Here is a 15,697-nt window from a genome sequence, read left to right as displayed (position 1 = left end):
ACTGACCCAACCACACTCCACTCACTCACCCCCACTCCACTCACTCACCCACCCTCCACTCACTCACCCACTCTCCACTCACCCACCCTCCAATCACCCACCCATACTCCACTCACCCAACCACACTCCACTCACTCACCCCCACTCCACTCACTCACCCCCACTCCACTCACTCACCCACCCTCCACTCACTCACCCCCACTCCACTCACTCACCCACCCTCCACTCACCCAACCACACTCCACTCACCCAACCACACTCCACTCACCCACCCCCGCTCAACTCACCCAACCACGCTCCACTCACCCACCCCCGCTCCACTCACCCACCCCCACTCTACTCACCCACCCCCGCTCCACTCACCCACCCCCACTCTACTCACCAAACCGCTCTCCACTCACTCACCCACACTCCACTCACCAAACCACTCACCCACCCCACTCCACTCACCAAACCACGCTCCACTCACCCATCCCAGCTCCACTCACCCATCCCAGCTCCACTCACCCAACCAGCTCCACACACCCAACCACACTCCACTCACCCAACCACGCTCCACTCACCCAACTACGCTGCACTCACCCACCCCTGCTCCACTCACTAACCCACTCTCCTTTCACTCACCCACTCTCCACTCACTCACCCACGTTCAACTCACTCACCCACTCTCCACACTCCACTCACTCACCCACTCTCCACTCACCCATCCCCGCTCTACTCACCCACCCCCACTCCCTTCACTCACCCCCACTCCACTCACCCTTCCCTGCTTCACTCACCCACCCCTACTCCACTCACCCACCCACTCACCCACCCATTCTGCACTCACCTAGACGCTCTACACACCCACCCACCCACACTCACCAACCCACGTTCCACTCACCCACCCACACTTCACTCATCCACCGTCCACTCACCCACCCATACTACGCTCACCTACCCACTCCACTCAGCCACCCACCCACCTACCCACCCATACTGCACTCACCCACCCAGCCTCATTTCGACAGAGAAGAAGTAGGTATCACACTACCCCTCCTCAGCTCTGTGCAGGGAGGTTATAATTGTCATTGCATGTCAACCCTGACAAACATTTCATGAACTTTGACAGGTGCTTTGTGTGTGAGAGGAGATATGGCAATGGTTACTGGTAATTACAGTGATTGTGTAGTGGGAAAGTGCAGGTGGTTATTGATCTGTGGCCAACAACAGTGTGGGTAGCACCATGTCCTGCTATCTGTCTTGCCACACACTGTCCACTTATCTCATTCATGGACATTGTTTTGAAGGTCAGGTTTTGTTATGGAAGGGGGTGGTCGGAACATGGAATTTGAAGGGGCTTTATCATATTTTGTTATCACTTTTAACTTATGGTGGATGCTTGTGAAAATATGTCCTTTGCCTGCCCAGAGACCATACTCGTATATAGTTGGAATGACTAAACAGCACTGTAATAGAACATCACAATGCACGCATGGTGAAAATTCAAAGTAAATAGGTAATTCCATTCACATCAGGATTACAGAGAGACTGCCACACCCACCATCTAGATCTAGAGTTGTCAACCTTTTGGGGAAATATAAACAACAGTTCTTCTGTTTTCAGGTGATTTAAAGAAGAGCAACTCCGATGACAGCAAAGTTAAACATAGTAGCCGTGGCCTTACTCCAAGGGGAACAACCCTTACTCATGTACAGAGGGACAACCCTGCCGGTGGAGGCACACTACAGCTGGATTATGACAAGATAGAAACACTGGAGGAATTCAAAACATTGGTAGGTTGTCTTCAACATGCTCTTGTTGTTTTAACGCTGCACTCAGCAAAATTCTGGCTATATGACGGCGGTCTGTAAATAATAAGTCTGGACCAGACAATCCAGTGATTGACATTATGAGCATCGATCCACTCAATTGGGATACAATGACATGCATCAACCAAGTCAGCGAGCCAGACCACCCAATCCTGTTAGTTGCCTCTTACTTTCAACATGCATGGGGTGGTAGTCGCTAAATGAATCCTTTTTTGCCCAGGGAGTGTTGCTTTACTTATCACTGTACCTATAATTATTTTCCCATGCATGCATTCATCTATTTTCTTCGCATTTGTTACCATCATTATCCTTGCAGTACCAATCTGAAGCTGAGACTAAGTTACGACAGCAGATGCTATCACATGGCTAAGGCAGGACAAACTCTGAGCATGGTGGTTATCTGTTGCATATTGCAGATATGACCAGAACCTGATGTGGTTAAGGTCAAAATGGTTCAGGATCACCCTTACAAATTTATTACCAACATTGACAGAGATGCTTCCTATCATGGCAGTCAGTGTAGTGATGTATGTCTGGGGAATGCACAAATATCACTCTCTTTGTAATACAAAGTTCTTATATCAGTGTATTTTAAAAGGGCTAGTGAGTTTCCCCCTACATTATATGATGTAGTTAACGATATTCTTCTGTCAGTCCATATGTCCATTCATCTCTCATCATTTCATTTCAAGAGCATAACTCAAAAACCATTCAGTATCTTCCATCAAAACTTGGCTGATACATCAAACAGATCCTGAAGTGGTGCCTTTTTTTATTTCAATGGAAACAATTTGTCTCAAAAAGTGGGGATAGATATCCTTCCTAGAGCACAACACGAAAACTGTTTCATCAAACCTGGTACATGTATTAAACAAGGGCTGAAGTGGTGTCTTTTGCTATTTAGGAATTTTCAGAATTTGATTTTGCCTTGTTTCCATCACAACAAGTTAGACTTAGCTCAAATGGAGGTAAGTGTCATTTCTGGACCAGAACTAAACCACCTTTCAACATTTTTCATCAAAACTTAGTACATGTATTATCTAAAGGCTGAAGTGGTGCCTTTTGCTATTATGAAATTTTTAAAAATTTAAGATTTTCCTGTTTCCAAGTCAACAAGTATGGCTTTGACTCATACTGGTGTGTTTGTCCTGGACATATCTCTAAAACTAATACCGTAGGTACATTTTCGTGAAACAAAGACCATGTTGTCAACTGATACCTTTTGCTATTTAGGGATTTTTCGAATTTATATTTTTTCTCTGTCCATAGCAACAATTTTGATTTTGACTCAGTTCATAGTGTTATGTACTTTACACAGAAATACCAAGTTCCGAATCCCAATTGCATAGTATAGTTTGATAGCTCAGTAACTACTCTTGTATACAGACAGACACATTAGATAAAAATTCCTTATCAAGTTGGACTTAAAGTAGCGTCCGGATGATTTGTTCATTCGAATTTGTGGGGGCCGGGGTGGGTGGGGGGTGGGGATTTCTCATCCTCTGATGACTCTTGTTAGATTGCACATTGCACATTGCACTAACTACTGCTGTGTATGGTGTCTACCCTACAACAACAATATGTCATGAACAAGGGTTGAATGCTATGTTCTAGGCCTCGCACAGAGAGGCTTGACCAAAATACATAAAAATGATTTATTTTTTAACATAATCCAGATTGTTATACTTATGCAAACGATGTTGGAGAGAATTTATCCCAGTTTCATAGAAGTCCTTCTCTTGGCTGTTCAAAATGTTTCCCACAGCTACTATGATGTCATTGTTTGACTTTTTCCAGGCTTGGAAACAGAGGGAAATCTGACGGGGTCAGATAAGTGAAAAAGTGGGTACAGAAGAAGTTTAAAGCCATATTTGTGGATTTTAGCCATGGCAATAACTGGGTTTTGCAGTGGCACATTGTCCTGATGGAAGGGCAAATATGTTCTCAGCTTCCCAGGTCTCGTAGTCTTATTTTCATCCTCTATTTGTCTCACAAGTGCTGCATGATATGCTTCATTTATTGTATGGCCATTTGGAACATAGTTTGTCATGATGACACCCTCAGCATCCAGAGACATGGAGGACAGTCTTTGACCTTCTTTGGTGGTGGGAATGTCAGATTCTGCCTCTGATTTGATTGTTTTTTGGACTGGAAGTGGTGAATCCAGGTTTCATCTATAGTCACAAGTTGTTGCAAGAACCTTTCTGGATCAGCTTCAAACAGAGACATGAGACATGTTTTGTCTGGTGCCTTCATGATCAGATGTTCAAAGTTTTGGAACCCAACAAGTTGATACCTTTTTCCTTGCCAAAGTTTCTGTGATAATGGATACTGGGAAATGCCAACTGAACAAGCAATACGACACTCAGTTATTCCATGTCATGTATTCTCGGGATCATTTCTGGTGTTGCTGATGTTAAAAGGCCTTCCAGGGCAGTTGTCATCTCCAAGGCTCTCTCTGCCATGCTGGAACTCTGCTGCCCACATCTTTACAGTGGTTTCTTTTTCTAGTGTTGTACTGATATCTTCATGGATAACTTTTGGCGTTAAGCCCTTTTATTAGCAATTACTTGATCACTGCATGTCCCTCAAGTTTGTTAATTTTTTCCAAAGGCCACAGGCCCCTTCTTATTTTACTGACTTGTTAAAGTTTTTGTAGATATAACTCTAGGACATCATGTAATGTCCATAACAAAAGATTTCAATGTCAAGCATTTTCTTCTATGTGAAGTTCAGAACTTATCAATCAGCCCTTGTTTACCATTCCCATACATTACTGAATTACTGATATACACAAGTCACCAACGAACACAATGTAGATCTACCAATATACACAAGTCACCAACTAACCCGGTGTAGATCTACCAATATACACAAGTCACCAACTAACCCGGTGTAGATCTACCAACATACACAAGTCACCAACTGCCCAGGTGTAGATCTACCAATATACACATGTCACCACCTACCCTGTTATAGATCTGCCGATATACACAAGTCACCAAGTACCCTGGTGTAGATCTACCAATATACACAAGTCACCACCTACCCTGTTATAGATCTGCCGATATACACAAGTCACCAAGTACCCTGGTGTGGATCTACCGATATACATAAGTCACCAAGTACACTGTTATAGATCTGCCGATATACACAAGTCACCAAGTACCCTGGTGTAGGTCTACCAATATACACAAGTCACCAAGTACCCTGTTATAGATCTGCCGATATACACAAGTCACCAAGTACCCTGGTGTAGATCTACCAATATACACAAGTCACCACCTACCCTGTTATAGATCTGCCGATATACACAAGTCACCAAGTACCCTGGTGTGGATCTACCGATATACATAAGTCACCAAGTACACTGTTATAGATCTGCCGATATACACAAGTCACCAAGTACCCTGGTGTAGGTCTACCAATATACACAAGTCACCAAGTACCCTGGTATAGATCTACTGATATACACAAGTCACCAAGTACCCTGGTGTAGATCTACTGATATACACAAGTCACTAAGTACCCTGGTATAGATCTACCGATATATACAAGTCACCAAGTACCCTAGTGTAGATCTACCAATATACACAAGTCACCAAGTACCCTGGTATAGATCTACCGATATACACAAGTCACCAAGTACCCTGGTGTAGGTCTACCAATATGCACAAGTCACCAAGTACCCTGTTATAGATCTACCAATATACACAAGTCACCACCTACCCTGGTGTAGGTCTACCGATATACACAAGTCACCACCTACTCTGGTGTAGGTCTACCAATATACACAAGTCACCACCTACCCTGATGTAGGTCTACCGATATACACAAGTCACCACCTACTCTGGTGTAGATCTACCGATATACACAATTCACCACCTACTCTGGCGTAGGTCTACCAATATACACAAGTCGCCACCTACTCTGGTGTAGGTCTACCGATATACACAAGTCGCCACCTACTCTGGTGTAGGTCTACCGATATACACAAGTCACCACCTACTCTGGTGTAGGTCTACCGATATACACAAGTCGCCACCAACTCTTGTGTAGGTCTACCGATATACACAAGTCATCAAGTACCCAGTAGTTGTTCAGGAGATGCCTTCCCAAATCCGGGAGTGTGATGAAGATTTGTGGGAGTTACTGGTGCATCTGTAAGCCATGTGGCTAGGTGGACACTGGGATTACTCCACAGACACCTCTATTTGGAGGGGGAAAGCTATTCTGTCTTTACACGCTACAATCGATGAGAGACAAGCCACACACAACACACCAACACTCTTTCAATATTGTCCCAACAAATAACCTCACAACAGGATAACACTTCAATTTAGTTTGATTGAAGAAACATTGCCAATTTTGTGATGGTTGGGTGGGATCGTGTGTGTTTAATAGGCTTTAGCCACAATACTTCTGACTTTTTGAATTTTATGACAATTGGTGGCCTACAAGTGAAACTTTGTGTAGGGACGTAAGACAACACTGGTAATGTGACTGACTCTCTTGCAGCTTGCTGTCACAGAAGATTATGAAGAGAAGAGGAAAATCAGGAATTCTATGCGTCAGCTTCGAAGACGATTGGATTTAGGTAAGTTTTGACAAGCCACTCATTGGCTTTCCCCAGTACCCCGCACCATGAGAAGGACAGGTGAGTTACACCTTGGCAAATGCTACAATGCTGGCTAAATTCTGAATAGATGCAAACTAACTTACTCGTCGGATATTATTATTGCCAATGACCACCTAGAGTGCAAATATCTTTAGTTTACTGTGTTTATAAATAATCTACAGTTCCCATGATTTACAGCTATACAATGTAGGGCTTTGTGGCTCAGATGTATACAATAGGCACGTAACTTCCACCCAACACTGTGTCATTTACATAGAGTCTTTACCCGCTTCACCTGTATTACTGGCTCAATGTAACAGGGTTTTGTCCCCATAATCGGATATCCTAATGTACCAAGCAGGGATACTTTTAATGAGGGTCTTATACAGGACAAGTAAACAGTGTTTGCTGAACACAGAGTAATGGGCTAAGTGTATGGATGGGAAGTGGGGATGGATATGTGTGAAGTAGGGTTGTGAGGTGTCAGAATCTTATGGACAGATTCAACAGCATATGTGTCCAGGTGAAGAAGCTGGACTTCTGGTGGGGGCATGGTAGGATCAGAAGACTGTTATGTGTTGTTACTTTCTATGCTAATGAACATTTACTGTTGATTTACAGATTTAGAAAGTAAGTATGGGCCATTTATTAACTAGTTAGAGTTGTAATAGCTTAGTACTTGTTGTCAAGAGAATTGATTTAGATAGACCCCTGTCATATTTTAATCAGAGTACACTTAAATTTCAACTTGAAAATACCAAGTACTGTAGTAAATTGTTCAAAACTTGACATTTTAACCAAATGCGGTATTCCATGCAAGATGTTGGGGCCTATAGTGGCAGTGGTAGAACTATTGTGTACCCAGGTACAAGCCAGTAATCTCACTTCACTGGAGGAACATAGGTGGACAGGTTGAAGTCTTGACATATCGTACCCAGGCAGATGTAGACCCTAACAGCCTCAGTAGAACTAACATGTGTTTTGTTCCTAACCTTTGTATACAGGGCTCCTGTAGACTTGTGATTGTAGTATTGTGTGTGGTAGAACAATGATTAGTTGTTTGCTGTGTGGTTCCCTGTTATACAGACAATGGAAGACAAGTGGCATCAATCAGTCCTTTAAGCGTGATCAAGGTGTGACAGGGTTCATGTCATATCGATCATCCAGTACCTCCTGTAGGGTGCATGTCATATCAATCATCCAGTACCTCCTGTAGGGTGCATGTCATATCAATCATCCCGCACCTCCTGTAGGATGCATGTCATATCAATCATCCACTACCTCCTGTAGGATGCATGTCATATCAATCATCCCGCACCTCCTGTAGGGTGCATGTCATATCAATCATCCACTACCTCCTGTAGGATGCATGTCATATCAATCATCCCGCACCTCCTGTAGGATGCATGTCATATCAATCATCCACTACCTCCTGTAGGGTGCATGTCATATCAATCATCCCACACCTCCTGTAGGATGCATGTCATATCAATCATCCAGTACCTCCTGTAGGATGCATGTCATATCAATCATCCCGCACCTCCTGTAGGGTGCATGTCATATCAATCATCCACTACCTCCTGTAGGATGCATGTCATATCAATCATCCCGCACCTCCCGTAGGATGCATGTCATATCAATCATCCGCTACCTCCTGTAGGATGCATGTCATATCAATCATCTACCACCTCCTGTAGGATGCATGTCATATCAATCATCCAGTACCTCCTGTAGGGTGCATGTCATATCAGTCATCCAGTACCTCCTGTAGGATGCATGTCATATCAATCATCCAGTACCTCCTGTAGGATGCATGTCATATCAATCATCCACTACCTCCTGTAGGGTACATGTCATATCAGTCATCTACCACCCCCTGTAGGGTTCATGTCATATTAGTCATCCAGTACCTCCTGTAGGATGCATGTCATATCAATCATCCCGCACCTCCTGTAGGGTGCATGTCATATCAATCATCCCGCACCTCCTGTAGGGTGCATGTCATATCAATCATCCACTACCTCCTGTAGGGTACATGTCATATCAGTCATCTACCACCTCCTGTAGGGTGCATGTCATATCAATCATCCACTACCTCCTGTAGGATGCATGTCATATCAATCATCCAGTACCTCCTGTAGGATGCATGTCATATCAATCATCTACCACCTCCTGTAGAATGCATGTCATATCAATCATCCAGTACCTCCTGTAGGATGCATGTCATATCAATCATCCAGTACCTCCTGTAGGGTGCATGTCATATCAATCATCCAGTACCTCCTGTAGGATGCATGTCATATCAATCATCCAGTACCTCCTGTAGGATGCATGTCATATCAATCATCCAGTACCTCCTGTAGGGTGCATGTCATATCAATCATCCAGTACCTCCTGTAGGGTGCATGTCATATCAATCATCCAGTACCTCCTGTAGGATGCATGTCATATCAATCATCCAGTACCTCCTGTAGGATGCATGTCATATCAATCATCCAGTACCTCCTGTAGGATGCATGTCATATCAATCATCCAGTACCTCCCGTAGGATGCATGTCATATCAATCATCCAGTACCTCCTGTAGGATGCATGTCATATCAATCACCCAGTACCTCCTGTAGGGTGCATGTCATATCAATCACCCAGTACCTCCTGTAGGGTGCATGTCATATCAATCACCCAGTACCTCCTGTAGGGTGCATGTCATATCAATCATCCAGTACCTCCTGTAGGATGCATGTCATATCAATCATCCAGTACCTCCCGTTGGTGGCACACAGCCGGTGTAAATGTAAGAGTGATGCTCAGTATTTACTGAAGTTTCCCTTGTTGTACATTACTACCATTGTATCAGGAATGAAACTATAAACTTTTTACAAAATATGTTTTAGTTGAGCTGTTCGAATATGTTGTAAACACAGATGTAGAAATGTTTTTAGTCCTGCACCATGACAGGATTACATGTATTTTATGAAAACAAAACTAAAACCAATCTAGATATATAAAAGCAAGGCTATAGTTTGTAGACTACAGTGACAAACATATACTGCTACATGTTAAGTTGTTTGAGATTCCTATGACTTCTGTATGAAGAGGAACATTGAGAGCAGGAGTAACGCTCAATGTATGTGTACAAGCAAGAACAGTCATTGTCATCTGATTTGTCCAGCTTTCAATGATTGTGTTTCTAATTATCAAGTTGTTGGAAGATTCAAAACTAAACCAGATGAAGTATATTTCGTGGTAGCTATGTTGACCTGGACTGTATTCCTGGTGCCATCATTAATTCATGTGTTTCTGAGTTAAGATGGGAACAGATTATTTGTCATCTATTAAGAGCTAGAATTATTTTAAGTGAAAGTGAACTATCTTGGTAACTGAGATTCCCTGTAATTACAGTATTGTGATGTTGTTGTGGATGGTTTGTCCTGGAGGAGGCAGTATCTGCCTCAATCAGCATGCTCCGCTGATGACAGTGGGCAGACAAAGGCTGACCAGTCACAGGCAGGTTATACCAGCATAAGTTGTCTCCCACTTAGTTCATCCCACCCACCCACCCACCCCTGTCCTTATGTCTGTAGGTACAGGTGGTGGGCAGTTGGATAACTGGGGGCTGCCCACTTGGCCCTGGGCTGATCTCATGCAGTTCAAGGTCATTGCTTGGTGATTCAACTGACCAAGGGTCAGTCACTGCCTACAGCCACCTCATTTATACACTTGGCCACCTAGTGGGAGACACACCATCGCCTGTGTATATGTCATGGGACTGCTTGTTATATTTAGATGCTTTGTCAAAATGTGTATTCATATATTCATTATACTTTTTCTTGTCATTGTGAACTTTTTTTAGTCTTTGTTTTAAAATAACTCACATCATTTGAAGTCCTCTTTCATCAATGTCAGCCCATAGTTTCTGCTTGTTTGATCTACACAGAGAAAAGTAGATAAAAATATATGTACCTCACACTTGCATGATACAGAAAGTCTCTGTCACTGTATGTAAAAGGTATGCTTTGAGTGGCAAGTTGGTGCTTCATGTTTTTTAATTGTAAGTATTTCCTGTGATTTGCTTGAATGAAAGGTGTTGTGTTCATCTGATCTTCTGCACTTTGCCCTGCATATCTCACCTGTTGTGTAGCTAAGCCTTCAGATGGACACACAATACCTTCATTCACACAGGCAGCTGGAACCAGACACTGACATTCACTGCTGTCCTATTCTCATATCCTTAAATCTACACATGAAACAGGTACATTTTAAGGATGTGTTTTCCTCAGCTGTATTGTAGGGTACAGGTGGAGGATAGCTGTATTGTGGGGTACAGATGGGGTGTGGCTGTATTGTGGGGTACAGGTGGAGGATAGCTGTATTGTAGGGTACAGATGGAGGATAGCTGTATTGTGGGGTACAGGTGGAGGATAGCTGTATTGTGGGGTACAAATGGGGTGTGGCTGTATTGTGGGGTACAGGTGGAGGATAGCTGTATTGTAGGGTACAGATGGAGGATAGCTGTATTGTGGGGTACAGGTGGAGGATAGCTGTATTGTGGGGTACAGGTGGAGGATAGCTGTATTGTGGGGTACAGATGGGGTGTAGCTGTATTGTAGGGTACAGGTGGAGGATAGCTGTATTGTAGGGTACAGGTGGAAGATAGCTGTATTGTGGGGTACAGGTGGAAGATAGCTGTATTGTGGGGTACAGGTGGAGGATAGCTGTATTGTGGGGTAAAGATGGGGTGGAGCTGTATTGTGGGGTACAGGTGGAGGATAGCTGTATTGTGGGGTACAGGTGGAGGATAGCTGTATTGTGGGGTACAGGTGGAGGATAGCTGTATTGTAGGGTACAGGTGGAGGATAGCTGTATTGTGGGGTACAGGTGGAGGATAGCTGTATTGTAGGGTACAGGTGGAGGATAGCTGTATTGTGGGGTACAGATGGGGTGGGGCTGTATTGTGGGGTACAGATGGGCTGGAGCTGTGTTGTGGGGTACAGGTGGGGTATAGCTGTATTGTGGGGTACAGATGGGGTGGAGCTGTATTGTGGGGTACAGATGGGGTGGAGCTGTATTTTGGGGTACAGATGGGGTGGAGCTGTATTTTGGGGTACAGGTGGGGTGTAGCTGTATTGTGGGGTACATGTGGGTCGGAGCTGTATTGTGGGGTACAGGTGGGGTGGAGCTGTGTTGTGGGGTACAGGTGGGGTGTAGCTGTGTTGTGGGGTACAGGTGGGGTGTAGCTGTGTTGTGGGGTACAGGTGGGGTGTAGCTGTGTTGTGGGGTACAGGTGGAGGGCAGCTGTATTGTGGGGTACAGGTGGGTTGTCTCATCTCTTGCTCCTCCAGGAGCTCAATTCTCATCTCTCAGACGCAGGTTTGTTTTCGTTTGCTGTGATTGTTACCTGGAGGTGGAACAGCAATAAAAGTCTCCCTCCATTCATTCTGAAGTATCAGTTTGTTTGATTCAGCTGGCAGTGTTTCGCCCTTTTTCAAGTTGCTTCTTCGAATTTGTATGATGTATGTATGGTGTGTGATGTGTCTGCATTATACTGTTGTATACACACAAACAGTTTATGAGTCTTGCACTGTAAATGGAGGTTGTCAGCAGATGTACCATAGAGGTGCTTGCAGGGTGTTTTTAGCGAAACTAAGATGACTCACCAATAAATATGTTGGCCGCTGTATAGGCACCTGATCAGACAGCTACCCTGTCATGCTCTCACTAGTATTCCAAAACCTATTTTTTCTGTTTATATGTCGAAAGTGTAAAATACAAACAGCAAAGTTTTGTTTTTTATTTGCTAAACTTATAGCATGTACCAAAAATTCTTTTTAGGAGATTTTTTGTTTGTTTCATAATGATAAAGGGTGACCCCATGGTTGACCCTAGCTGAGAAAAACCGAAGTGTGGAGAAATATGACAAAAGGTGGAGATGTAAGATGTTTGGTGGAGTCAGTGTTGTAACATTCCTCTACGTGCCAACTGCACTGTTGCTATTTTACAACAGTAGACAGAAAACACTCCTTTTTCCACCATTCGTCACAATAAGGGGGGAAAAGTATACATCAGTGAGGTGCGTCGCAACACCTGACCTACATCCAGCTCCCATCATGTGTACAGGAAGTGAGGCAGGTATAGCTCACCTCTTGCAGTGCTGTATCCACACCGTGGCCAGCCAGACAGTCAGTCCTCCACACCCAGGCTCATGTAGCAGGGACTCGCACCACCCAGGAAACACTCCACTTCATGTTAAGTGTAAGTTGTTATCTTAATTTTTTTTTTTTTTTCTGTTGTTTTTTTCTGTTTCCATCACATTTACCAGAAGACAATTTATTATTGACTTAAAATTCACTTATTTTCGGGAGAGAAATATAAACAATTTTATGTTAATCAACAGTACACTTGTGTATTTCTTTTTAACCTTCAATGATTAGATAGTACATTACTTGAAGGAAATTTGAATATATTTCTTGAAATTGAAACATTATTTGATAATGTTACAAAATGGTTAAGTGACATACTACATTTGGTTCTTTGACAATTATTCCCTGTCAATGTCTTTCAGATAGACTGTCAATGGTCCTTTGTTGTGTGTCAGATAGACTTTCTGTTTTGTGTCAGGTAGACTGTCAAAGGCCTTATATCATGTGTCAGATAGACTCTCAATGGCCTTATATTCTGTATTAGATTGACAGTCAACAGCCTTCTGCTTTGTGTCAAATAGACTGGCAACAGCCCTCTGTTGTGTAACAGATAGACTGTCAATGGCCTTCTGTTGGGTGTCAGATAGACTGTCAGTGGCCTTCTGCTTTGTGTCACATAGACAGTCAGTGGCCCTCTTTTGTGTAACAGATAGACTGTCAAAGGCCTTTTATCATGTGTCAGATAGACAGTCAACAGCCTTCTGCTTTGTGTCACATAGACAGTCAATGGCCTCACATGATGTGTCAGAAAGACTGTCATTGGCCTTCTTTTCTGTGTCAGGTAGACAGTCAACGGCCCTCTGTTTTGTGTCAGATAGACTGTGAATGTCCTTCTTTGTTGTGTCAGATAGACTGTGAATGGCCTTCTGTTTTGTATCAGATAGACTGTCAATGGCCGCCTGTTTTGTGTCAGATAGACAGTCAACAGCCTTCTGTTTTGTGTCAGATAGACTGTGAATGGCCTCATATTGTGTGCCAGATAGACTGGCAATGGCCTCATATTGTGTGTCAGATAGACAGTCAACAGACTTCTGTTTTGTGTCAGATAAACTGGCAATGGCCTCATATTGTGTGTCAGATAGACAGTCAACAGACTTCTGTTTTGTGTCAGATAGGCTGGCAATGGCCTCATATTGTGTGTCAGATAGACAGTCAACAGCCTTCTGTTTTGTGTCAGATAGGCTGGCAATGGCCTCATATTGTGTGTCAGATAGACAGTCAACAGACTTCTGTTTTGTGTCAGATAAACTGGCAATGGCCTCATATTGTGTGTCAGATAGACAGTCAACAGACTTCTGTTTTGTGTCAGATAGGCTGTCAGTGGCCCTTATATTGTGTGTCAGATAGACAGTCAACAGTCTTCTATTTGTGTCAGATAGACTGTCAATGGCCTCATATTGTGTGTCAGATAGACATTCAACAGCCTTCTGTTTTGTGTCAGATAGACTGTCAATGGCCTCATATTGTGTGCCAGATAGACCGTCAATGGCCTCATATTGTGTTCCAGATTTACTGGCAACAGCCCTCTTTTGTGTAACAGATAGACTGTGAATGGCCTCATATTGTGTGTCAGATAGACTGGCAATGGCCTCATATTGTGTGTCAGATAGACTGTCAACAGCCTTCTGTTTTGTGTCAGATAGACTGGCAACAGCCGTCTTTTGTGTGCCAGATAGACTGTCAACAGCCCTCTTTTATGTAACAGATAGACTATCAATGGCCCTCTATTTTGTTTCAGATAGACTGTGAATGGCCTTCTGCTTTGTGTCACACAGACAGTCAATGGCCTTATATCATGTGTCAGAAAGACTGTCAATGGCCTTATTTTCTGTATCAGGTAGACAGTCAACGACCCTCTGTTTTGTGTCAGGTAGACTGTCAATGGCCTTCTTTTTTGTGTCAAATAGACTGTCAATGGCCTTCTTTTCTGTGTCAGGTAGACAGTCAACCGTCCTCTGTTTTGTGTCAGATAGACTGTCAACAGCCTTCTGTTTTGTGTCAGATAGACTGTCAATGGCCTTCTGTTTTGTGTCAGATAGACTGTCAGTGGCCTTCTTTGATGTATCAGATAGACTGTCAATGGCCTTCTTTTCTGTATCAGGTTGACAGTCAATGGCCTTGTATCATGTGTTAGATAGACTGTCAATGGTCTTCTGTTTTGTGTCAGATAGACAGTCAAACGGCCCTCTGTTTTGTGTCAGATAGACTGTCAATGGCCTTCTTTTCTGTGTCAGATAGACAGTCAATGGCCTGTTGTTTGTTGGTGTGTAATGTCAGTCCCGTGAGTCCGCTGAAGGTAGGATTGGGAGAGAATGTGCCCCTGTGTTTGTGTGTTATGTCAGTCCCGTGTTTCCCCTGAAGGTAGGATTGAGAGAGAATGTGCCCCTGTGTTTGTTTGTTATGTCAGTCCCGTGTTTCCCCTGAAGGTAGGATTGGGAGAGAATGTGCCCCTGTGTTTGTGTGTTATGTCAGTCCCGTGTGTCCACTGAAGGTAGGATTGAGAGAGAATGTGCTCCTGTGTTTGTGTGTAATGTCTGTCCTGTGTTTCCCCTGAAGGTAGGATTGAGAGAGAATGTGCTCCTGTGTTTGTGTGTAATGTCTGTCCCGTGTGTCCACTGAAGGTAGGATTGAGAGAGAATGTGCCCCTGTGTTTGTGTGTTATGTCTGTCCCGTGTGTCTACTGAAGGTAGGATTGGGAGAGAATGTGCTCCTGTGTTTGTGTGTAATGTCTGTCCCGTGTGTCTACTGAAGGTAGGATTGAGAGAGAATGTGCCCCTGTGTTTGTGTGTAATGTCAGTCCTGTGTTTCCCCTGAAGGTAGGATTGAGAGAGAATGTTCTCCTGTGTTTGTGTGTAATGTCTGTCCCGTGTGTCTACTGAAGGTAGGATTGAGAGAGAATGTGCTCCTGTGTTTGTGTGTAATGTCAGTCCTGTGTTTCCCCTGAAGGTAGGATTGAGAGAGAATGTGCCCCTGTGTTTGTGTGTAATGTCTGTCCCGTGTGTCTACTGAAGGTAGGCTAGAGAGAGAATGTGCTCCTGTGTTTGTGTGTTATGTCTGTCCCGTGTGTCTA

The 15,697-nt window shown here is 43.7% G+C and overlaps 1 protein-coding gene across 1 annotated transcript in view; it reads left to right on the top strand.

Annotated features, from left to right (window-relative positions):
* Window positions 1-15,697, top strand: part of LOC139455034 (serine-rich adhesin for platelets-like) — a 149,320-nt gene that overhangs the window by 29,425 nt on the left and 104,198 nt on the right. The window contains exons 5-6 of the mRNA XM_071236620.1: window positions 1,606-1,775; window positions 6,330-6,408. Of these exons, the coding sequence (XP_071092721.1) occupies window positions 1,606-1,775; window positions 6,330-6,408 (249 nt within the window). The remainder of the gene's footprint in view (window positions 1-1,605; window positions 1,776-6,329; window positions 6,409-15,697) is intronic.

Source organism: Haliotis cracherodii, unplaced genomic scaffold (assembly GCF_022045235.1).
Source record: "Haliotis cracherodii isolate W230 unplaced genomic scaffold, xgHalCrac1.p SCAF_11, whole genome shotgun sequence".
Classification (NCBI taxonomy): domain Eukaryota; kingdom Metazoa; phylum Mollusca; class Gastropoda; order Lepetellida; family Haliotidae; genus Haliotis; species Haliotis cracherodii.
This window is presented reverse-complemented; position numbering and strand designations above follow the sequence as displayed.